General features: G+C 37.3%; 1 protein-coding gene across 1 annotated transcript in view; it reads left to right on the forward strand.

Annotated features, from left to right (window-relative positions):
• Nucleotides 1-10,626, forward strand: part of KIAA0586 (KIAA0586 ortholog) — a 156,307-nt gene that overhangs the window by 68,336 nt on the left and 77,345 nt on the right. The window contains exons 16-19 of the mRNA XM_023515871.1: nucleotides 3,331-3,441; nucleotides 5,672-5,752; nucleotides 8,534-8,724; nucleotides 10,469-10,587. Of these exons, the coding sequence (XP_023371639.1) occupies nucleotides 3,331-3,441; nucleotides 5,672-5,752; nucleotides 8,534-8,724; nucleotides 10,469-10,587 (502 nt within the window). The remainder of the gene's footprint in view (nucleotides 1-3,330; nucleotides 3,442-5,671; nucleotides 5,753-8,533; nucleotides 8,725-10,468; nucleotides 10,588-10,626) is intronic.

A 10,626-nucleotide genomic window follows, 5' to 3' on the forward strand; every position in this document is an offset into this window, starting at 1 on the left:
TTTTTTTTTTTAAAGCCTGAGTCTCACTCTGTTGCCTTGGTGTCATAACTTACAGTATCCTCAAACTCTTGGGTTCAAGCTGTCTTTTTGCCTCAGCCTCCCAAGTAGCTGGGACTACAGGTGCCTGCCACAACGCCTAGTTAGTTTTGCTATGTTTTTAGTAGAGACAGAGTCTCTTGCTCTTGCTCAGGCTGGTCTCAAACTCCTGAGCTCAAACAGTTCACCCACCTTGGCATCCCAGAGTGCTAGGATTGCAGACATGAGCTACTGCACCTGGCCTCAGTGATATTCTAAATGGAATTATTGAACAGTATGTTATAATTAATTAAGAAAAGAATTAACGTATATACTTATATAATTAATACTTCAAACTTTCTAGAAACATATATAAGAAGATTTGAATGGGGCTGGATACTGTAGCTCGCATCTATAATCTCAGCACTTTGGGAGACTGAGTTGGGAGAATCACTTGAGGTCAAGAATTTGAAACTAGCCTGGGCAACATAGCAAGACTCTATCTCTTCAGAAAAAAAAAATTAGCTAGGCATGGTGGTATAGCTGTATTCCTAGCTACTTGGGGGCTAACTGGGGAGGACTGCTTGAGCCCAGGAATTCAAGGTTACAGTGAGCTATGACTGAGTCACTGTACTTTAGTCTCAGTAACAGAGCAAGACCCTGTCTCTACCAATAAATTTTGAATAAAGGAGATTTCAATGAATGCAGAGAGAACTTGTTTTTATATGTGAAGACTAAGTATGCAAGTTTTCAGTCATTCCCAAGTAATATATTATTTTAGGGAGATTCTAGTTAATAGCAAACAACCACGAAATATATATATATTTTTAGAGACAGAGTTTCACTTTATTGCCCTTGGTAGAGTGCTGTGGCGTCACAGCTCACAGCAACCTCCAACTCCTGGGCTTAGGTGATTCTTTTGCCTCAGCCTCCCAAGTAGCTGGGACTACGGGCCCCTGCCACAACACCCAACTATATTTTTGTTGCAGTGTGGCCAGGGCTGGGTTTGAACCGGCACCCTCCGTATATGGGGCCAGTGCCCTACCAACTGAAACACAGGTGCAGCCTGAAATTTTTTTTTTTTTTAAACTTGAACTTTAGGATCACTCTGATATCTGAAAGGATGGAGGTTTAGAAAAGTAAGGGTTTTAGTACTGGTCCAGTATAACAGTATTTCAGAAATAGCTTCGATTATATAGAAAAAAATGTAATTTACAGTAAGTAACTGGAGAATTTATTCATATTTCTGAATTTCACTTAGTTTTTATTAAGTAGTGATTTTATAAAATAAAACTCATTCTATATATAAAAAAAGAAAGGATTTAATTTTTTTTTTTTGAGACAGTCTCACTACGTCACCCTGGGTAGAGTGCCATGGCATTATAGCTCACAGCAACCTCAAACTCTCTGGGCTTACAAGTGATTCTCCTTCCTCAGTCTTCCGAGTAGCTAGAACTACAAGCACCCATCACAACACCCAGCTATTTTTTGGTTGGAGTTGTCATTGTTTAGCAGGCATGGGGCTGGGTTCAAACCCACCAGCCTCAGTGTATGTGGCTGGTGCTCTACTTCTTGAACTATAGGCGCTGAGCCAAAAGAAAGGATTTAACATGATAAATCAGTGTGAAATAGGATTCTTGTAAATGAGATAATGTTGTAATTGGTTTAATAGTGTGGAAAGAAGATCAGTTTTAGACTCAGCTCCTACTATATAGTAAATGGTGCCAAATAGGCAATAAACTATAACTACAGAATATAAAACATAGAAAAATTAAAAGATAATTATATGAAATGTTTATTAAAACTCAAACTATATCTAGATAAGAGAGGGTTTTTTGGTTGTTTGTTTTTGGTTTTTTTGAGACAGAGTCTCAAGCTGTTGCTCTTGCCTCAGATTTTCTATTTTTAGTGGAGATGGGGTCTGGCTCTTTGGCTGGTCTTGAACTCATGAGCTCAAGCAATCCACCTGCCTTAGCCTCCCAGAGTGCTAGGATTACCTCGCCCAACCAGAAAATACAGATTTGAATCTATACAATCTAAAGCTTACATAGGTACAAAAGTCCAAAATAAAAAGGAAAGCAGCATACAGGAAGAGCACATGTGAAAGATCGATGATGTTAATAGTAAAGGATTATTTTTGATCTCTAATTTGGGTAAGGTTTGTGTAAAACTTAGAATTAATTATGTTTTTTGTTGATGTAAATAGAAGTGGTTTGGACTGCGATTTGGCAGTAATTACCAAAAATTTTAAATATTCATGCCCTAAGGCCCAAGAAGTTAATCTAATATGGTACCTAGAATAATGAAATAACTTAAGGTTTAGGAAGAAAACCTTGCACACATAGGAAGTTTCTTGTAGTGATATGTACACACACACACACACACACACACACTCAGTAGAACCTATATAAGTTGACCACCCAAAGGACTGTTAACAAAATGGTCAACATAAAGAACTAGGTTTGCTGTACTCATACCTGTGTGTAAATTGATACATGTGCATGTCCAGTCGAGGAAATTAGGTCAACTTCAGGAGGGATCAATCTAGGGAGGTGGTCATCTATGGAGGTTCTATTGTATACACTAAAGATATTGGAAAATTGGAAATAGCCTATATTTTACCAATAGGAATGTAATTAAATAAGGCATTTATTTGTTGAAATATTATGTAGTCATTTAAAAATACAATTATGAAGTCTATACAGAAGCATGGTAAGGTGTTTATGACAAAAATAACAATGTAAAATCAGGAATGAAAACCATTTTAAATTTTAGCTATGCATAATGGATGCTAAAGACAAAGGATAGTACAAATGAAGTTTTCTTAAGATCATGGGTTTTGTGTGTTTCACCCTTTAATTTTCATTGTTATAAAATATGCTTTCATAATTTTAAGAAAATTGTCATCCAGTGACTTCACAATAAAATCTTTATTTTTTTTTGAGACAGAGTCTCACTGTGTTGCCCTAGGTAGAGTGCTCTGGCATCACAGCTCTCAGTAACCTCTAACTTTTGGGCTTAAGCAATTCTCTTGCCTCAACCTCCCAAGTAGCTGGGACTACAGGTGGCCACCACAATGCCTGGCTATTTTTTGTTTGTAGTTGTTATTCTTGTTTGGTAGGCCCAGGCTGGATTCAGACCCACAAGCTCCAGTGTGTGGCTGGCACCCTAGCCATTGAGCTATAGGCACTGAGCCCATAATAAACTCTTAAGACAAATTTTGTTGCATGTATTTATGTAAATATACACATATGTACACACATAAGGGTTTGAGTCACAGTGACAGATGAAGGCTGAATGTGTGTTCTGTGTTAGGTGCTGCCCAGTGTAGACATTGATAGCATTTCAAGTGGAAGTGCTGATGCCGATCCATCTTTCCCTAGTTCCAAAGAAGCATCTTTGCCTCCTCTGCAACCCTTGATACAGGTATATTTCTGAATTTTACCATACCGTTTTGAGTGATGTCTGGTTGTAGATTTGGACAAATGTTTTTTTCTTGTTTGTTAGTTTGTTTCTTTGTTTTGAGACAGAATTTCACTCAGTCGCCTTGGGGTAGAGTCCTGTGGCATCTTAGCTCACAGCAACCTCAAAGTCTTGGGCTCAAGAGATCCTCTTGCCTTTTCCTCCCAAGTAGTTGGGATTACAGGTGCCTGCCACAATGCCTGGCTAGTTTTAGAGATGGGCTCTTGCTCTTGCTCAGGCTGGTCTTCAACTTCTGAGCTCAGGCAAACTACCTGGCTCGACCTCCCAGAGTACTAGGAGCCACCACACCCAGCAGGACAAATGTTATTCCATTCAAAGTTTTCTATCATAATCACAATCTATTATAATAATTTAGATTTTGAGGAAAACATTCACAACAAATCTGAAATTATTTATAAACTTGAAGAAGAAAGTTTGTTTTAGATCCTTACATTTATAAATATTCAGAAATGATAATTCTTAGTGTAACTTTTTGGTAACTATATAGTGAGACTTCTATATTTGAAGAAAGAATTTCTCTCTCTTTGGTGAAGAATCTTTGGTTTACGTGGGAGTTACAGATTTCCTGAATGCAAGTTTTATTTTGACTATTGGGCTTCATATTTTTTTTTTTTTTGAGACAGCCTCAAGCTATCCGCCTGGATAGAGTGCTGTGGCATCACAGCTCACAGCAACCTCCAACTCCTGGGCTCAAGTGAGTCTCCTGCCTCAGCCTCCCAAGCAGCTGGGACCACAGGCGCCTGCCACAACACCCAGCTATTTTTTGGTTGCAGCCATCATTGTTGTTTGGTGGGCCTGGGCTGGATTTGAACCCACCACCTTAGGTGTATGTGGCTGGCGCCTTAGCCACTTGAGCCACAGGCACCAAGCCTGGGCTTCATATTTTAAGATGTTATTTTGTCATCATGCTGTTGATGTGATGCAAAAATACATATTTCTTCCTGGTACTTATTTGCTTCTGAATAATGAAGTTGTAGCTTTACTAAACAGCAGTTAGCACTGTAACTGATCCCAGATTTCATCTATTGTAAGGAAATTTTGGTCACCAAGGATACAGGTTTTTGTTTCTTTTTTTTTAAGAGACAGACTCTCACTTTGTCACCCTCAATAGAGTGCGGTAACATCACAGCTCACAGCAACTTCCACCTCTTGGGCTTAGGTGATTCTCTTGCCTCAGCCTCCTGAGTAGCTGGGACTATAGGTGCCCACCACAATGCCAGCTATTTTGTTGTTTCAGTTTGGCTGGGGCTGGATTTGAACCCGCCACCCTCAGTATGTGGGGCCGTCACCCTACTCACTGAGCCACAGGCACTACCTGAGGATACAGTTTTAAAGAGAGAGAACACCAACATTCTCTTCACAATGACAACTAATTAAATAGAATAGGCTCTAAATGGCATTTGTGCCTAATTTAATTTTTTCATCAGTCGTTTTTATCAGAAATTTATTGAAGCTTATATGATAATAATTAATACATTTTTGGATTGATTATCATTCAGATTGGCTAGATTTCTGTGACTGTTGTGAGGAGTACAAATTTTGTAAAATAACTTTTTCTAAATTATTTGATTCTGTGTCTATTTTTGTACATTCATATATGTATGTACTTACATACACATTTTAATATATCTACACATATAAATACTTTCATTGTTTGTTTTGAGACATGGTCATTCTGTTGCCTGGGCTGAGTGCAGTGGCATCATGATATCTCACCGCAGTCTCCATCTTCTGTGTTCAAGTGATCCTCCTGCCTCAGCCTCTAAGTAGCTGGGACTACAGGTGCCTGCCACTGTGCCTGGCTAATTTTTAAAAATGTTTTGTAGAGATGCATACTTGCTATCTATCTTGCTCAGGCTGGGACACTTTTTATATATGTAGATACACATTCTTTATCTTAACTCTAGGAGAGCTGTTATGTCAATCTGTTGATCAGTTGATTTAAGTTGCATTAATGGAGTCCTTGCCAGGTAAACTGATATTTTATTTTTTATAGCTATTGAAATGAAAACCTAATATCTTGGAGATTAGCTTGGATTTCACTTATTAAATTTACTTTGTATAGGATGTTAAGATAGAAAAAAGCTTATACTATAGGTGAAATTATAATAAATTTTGTATAAGTTTGAAAAATGTTAAGCACAATGAAAACTTTCTGAAAATGCTTTCTTAGGCTCCAGAAATTCTGAATGGGGATGAAGAAGAGGTGAAGTTTCCAGGAACGAACTTTGATGAAATAATTGATGTCATTCAGGTAACACAGCTTAAAATGCTGAGAAATTATTTTCTACCAGTAGTTTTCTGGGTAGTTAACTATCTTTTCACAATTAATATTATTTTTGAGAAAATTGCTTCTACTTTTGAGTTAAATATACAGATCCCTTTTATTTTGAAAAGTTATCAATTTATTATTTTTTTTTTAGGTTTTTGAAAAGCTGTGACTTTGTTATTGTGTAGTACCATCTTGTCTTCCCTGTGTCACACGTCTGCCTCCACGAACCCCAGCGATTGCCGGTTCCCAGCTAGCTTCTGTCTTTCCTGCTTCCTGTTTCTCTTTTCTTTCCATTTCCTTTGGCTTCCCTCCTACTGCTCTACCCTTTCTTCTTTCTGATACATTTATCTCTTTTGATTTCTGGATTAGTAGCAGAGTCCTTAGTTTATTTATATTGAGAAAAAGTTGTAAGGAGTTTAAAATTCAAAGGATGATCCCATATGGAAGTAGAGTTATGGAAATTATAGATACAGTAAAATAGAGGGAAAAAATAAGAGAAAGTAAAATGTAAAGGATGCGAGAAAAGATCATTGAACGTAGAGCCACTTGAGTATCATATTCATAGGCTTTAGAGAAGACACTTACTATCTCTGACTTCCAGAGCTAAGACCAGTTTTGTTAACCACAAAATGAAATCCAATGTAGACTGTCCAGAGGTATGCAACATATTGATGTTATTTCCTCAAAAGTGTGTCTTCTCGGGCAGTGCCTGTGGCCCCATACACCGGAGGAAGCGGCTTCAGACCAAAAAAACTGCAAAAAAAAAAAAAGTGTGTCTTCTCATTTAAGTACCACATAAGTATTTTGAAGGCAGGACCCTTATTGATCTTTTCATCTTTAATGTCTAGCAGAGATGTTTGATAACTGTTTATTCAATGTATAAGTGAAAGAAACAGTTATAGAAATAGTAAAGGATTTAGAATTCAAAGACAAGGATTTCTACCCAGCTCTACCTTTCTTATTTGTTGTGGACTTCATTTTTCAATGGTGTTGTAATATTATTGACTTCAGATATTTAAAGTAACCAACCTATTCTTGAGTCATGTATTGAATTATTCATAGATAAAATGTTATAAATATCAGTGATTTTCTTTAAAATGATAAACAAGGTTGGATAATTAAGTTCACAAACTTGTTAAATGTCACTGTGGTCACCTTTAACGTACTCCACGTGAGAGGCTGTGCACCCACACCATTACCTGGTCCATCCTTGGGAGCAGTTTTGGAACTCTTTTCCTGAAATAGCCATCAAAACTGTTGTCATACAAGGTCTGACAGTTAAATTTGCAAACTCCTCCTAGAAAAAGTGCTATATACATCATTGCATATCACTATGTTCCCAAGATGGCCGGGGGGGGGGGTTACTTTGAAGGTGACTATAGTGATATTCAGCAGTGAGGTATGTAGCACTTTTTCTAGGATGAGTTCTTGAACTTAACTGCCCTAATGTATATGAAGAGGAAAGTGGATTGGGAGGGGGGTCTAGATGGCACAGGATTGACTGTGAGTTGATGATTATTGCATGTGGGAACAGGAAGATGCAGTTCAAGTTATTTACGTGTAACAGATATAGTACGTTGACATGATTTTGTTTGCATTTAAATAGGTATGACATTTTTCATAATACAAAATTTTAAAACTCCAGAAGTAACTCTTTTAATCATGGTATCATGATGCAAATAATGAGTAGGGTGATATAGCTGCATCTTTAAATGTAAATTATAGGTTCTACAAGAGCGAACATGATATTGGGGACCATCAACATTTCTTTTTTTTTTTTTTTTTTTTTTTTTGAGACAGCGTCTCAAGCTGTCGCCCTGGGTAGAGTGCTATGGTGTCATAGCTCACAGCAACCTCAAACTCTTGGGCTTAAGCGATTCTCTTGCCTCAGCCTCCTACATAGCTGGGATTACAGGTACCCACCATAATGCCTGGCTATTTTTTGTTGTTGTTGTTGCAGTTGTTATTGTTTTAGCTGGTCTGGGCAGGGTTCGAGCTGCCAGCCTCGGTATTGTGGCTGGTGCCCTACCCATTGAGCTATGAGCACCGCCCATCAACATTTTTATGATTATTAATTAAGTTCATAAATTTCCTGTTCAATGCAGGGATTAAGTCTTTTATTTTATTTTATGATTGTATTTTTTTTTTTTTTGGCCAGGGCTGGGTTTGAACCCGCCACCTCCAGCATATGGGGCCAGTGTCCTACTCCTTCGAGCCACAGGCGCTGCCCTTATTTTATGATTGTATAAAATGAATATTGGGTTTGAAAATGACAAACTGTGTAAGGTTTCTTCAATGTGACATATATAACTAATGTAATTACTACAATTAATAGGATACAACATAATTAGAGATGCTGTTGGTTAGTTTAGAAATGTTAGGGCCAGGCGCTGTAGCTCACGCCTGTAATCCTAGCACTCTTGGAGGCTGGGGCAGGTGGATTGCCTGAGCTCACCGGTTTGAGACCAGTCTGAGCCAGAGCAAAACCTTGTCTCTAAAAATTGCCAGGCGTTGTGGCAGGTGCCTATAGTCCTAGCTACTTGAGAGGCTGAGGCAAGAGAATCACTTAAGCCCAAGAGTTTGAGGTTGCGATGAGCTATGATGCCACAGCACTCTACCAAGGGTGACAAAGTGAGACTCTGTCTCAAAATAAAAAAAAAAGAAATGTTGGCTAATTAACTTGGCGACGTTTTTAGTATGTAGTTGGAAATCCGTAAATGAATAAATATATGAAAGTATTAGTTTTGTTTTTACTATTATTAGGAAGAAGAAAAATGTGATGAAATTCCAGACTCTGAACCAATCGTGGAGTTTAACAGAAGTGTAAAAGCGGTTTCTACAAAATATAATGGTCCTCCCTTTCCACCAGTTGCTTCTACTTTTCAGCCCACTGCTGATATTTTGGATAAAATAATTGAAAGAAAAGAAACATTGGAAAATAGTGTAATTCAGTGGTAAGTTTAGAATGGTGTTGGTTATTACATATTAAAATAGTATCAATTATTATTACCTAATACAATAACAATTGTAATTTCTTATTTCTTGTTGATACATATGAATATGAAATGAACTGTATTATCTCTGTTTTTATTTATGAGAAAGGAAATTATGGAATAAACAAAATAACTAAATATTAGTACAGTTATTAAAGTTAGGATTAGAAGAATATTATAATATTGAAAGATACTAATGACATACTGGTATATAAATGAAGCAGGATACTAACAGTGCCCAGTTCTCAAGAACTTTCTCAAGAAGAAATGTTCATAGGACAAAAGCTTGAAAACAAATGCATACCAAATTAACTGTATTTATCCCTTCAGGGATAAATATAATTAATTTGGTATGTATTTGTTCTTGGGTTTCATAGAATCTAGTTTCAGGGATAAGTATCTGGGTAGTTTAGGGGTAAGCCTTAATCTGATTTTGTTGTTGCTGTGGTTTTGTTTTTGGAGACAGAGTTTCTTTGTGTTGCCTGAGTAGAGTGCAGTGGCATCTTCATAACTCTTGCCATCCTCTTGTCTCAGCCTTCGGAGTAGCGGGGACTTACAGGTTTAAGCCACCATGCGTGGCTAATTTTTTTTTCTATAGAGATGGGGGTGTTGGTAAGGCCTCAAGCGATAATCCCACCTCAGCCTCCCAAAAGATTTTTCTTTTAAACTTTTATATATTTTCTAAATTTTCTACAGTGGACATGTATTACTTGTGTAATAATAATTCTTAAGAAGTCTTATTAGATACTCTAAAGAAATATACAAGAAGGTTCCTGGTCTGTTCCTCTTTCCTTTCCTGAAAATAGCCTTGAAAATTTGTTTTTTCTTTACTTGGTTGTTTTGTTTGTTTGTTTGTTTGTTTTTTTTAGAGACAGTCTCACTTTGTCTCCCCCAGTAGAGTGCTGTGGCATCACAGCTCACAGCTCTTGGGTGTAGGTAGTTTTCTTGCCTCAGCCTCCCTGGTAGCTAGGACTACAGGTGTCCACCACAACGCCTCTCTATTTTTTTTTTTTTATTGCAGTTTGGCTGGGGCTGGGTTTGAACCTACCATCCTTGGTATATAGGGCCAGTGCACCACTCACTGAGCCACAGGTGCCACCTTTTTCTTTACTTTTTAAGAGAAAAGTTACCATATATTTCAGTACATCTATTTCCTGAAGTGAGGGAAGTTGGACTTCTTTTATTTATTTATTTTGTATTTATTTTTATTTTTATGAGGGTACATACATTTTGGTTACATAATTTGCTTTTGTACATTTTAAGTCAAAGTTGTAAGTGTGCCCTTCTCTCAGTAAGTGTGCATTGTGGACTTATTTTCCAGTTCTCAGGTTATCTGGTTTTATAATTGTGGTCTCAGAAATATACATCTTAAGTACATGATATGCTGGATAATCGTTGGCCCACATCTTATATTTTGAGTTTAGGAGTTTCATTAAGCATTTTGATAAACTACTCTGAAAGATTTTAATTTAATTTCATAAACTCTGTGCCTCAAGGAGAGTCTGTTTCATGGGATGTATCTTAGGAGACATACAGTATTTTATTATTTTTCTTCTTTCCAGATTTAACTTTCTGAGTAACTGCTTTCACATGTAAATGTTTGTGTGCATGAGTAAAAGTTATTTTCAAGGATGGTATGCCTAATAAGTTATACATTTCAGTCAAATTTAGGAATCTTAACTTTTATCACTGCCCCTCCCCCCAGGGTAGAACAAGAAATAATGTCGAGAGTCATCTCTGGGCTCTTCCCAAGTCCACACCAAGCCGAGTCTAGTGTTAGCCTGTCAGTCAGCGAGGCAAGTGAGTTCCCTACGTCTGATGCTGGTGAGTGAAGTGAAACCTTTTTTTTTTTTTTTTTTTTTT

The sequence above is a fragment of the Otolemur garnettii genome, unplaced genomic scaffold (assembly GCF_000181295.1).
Source record: "Otolemur garnettii isolate 467f Iridium unplaced genomic scaffold, OtoGar3 scaffold00081, whole genome shotgun sequence".
Taxonomy (NCBI): domain Eukaryota; kingdom Metazoa; phylum Chordata; class Mammalia; order Primates; family Galagidae; genus Otolemur; species Otolemur garnettii.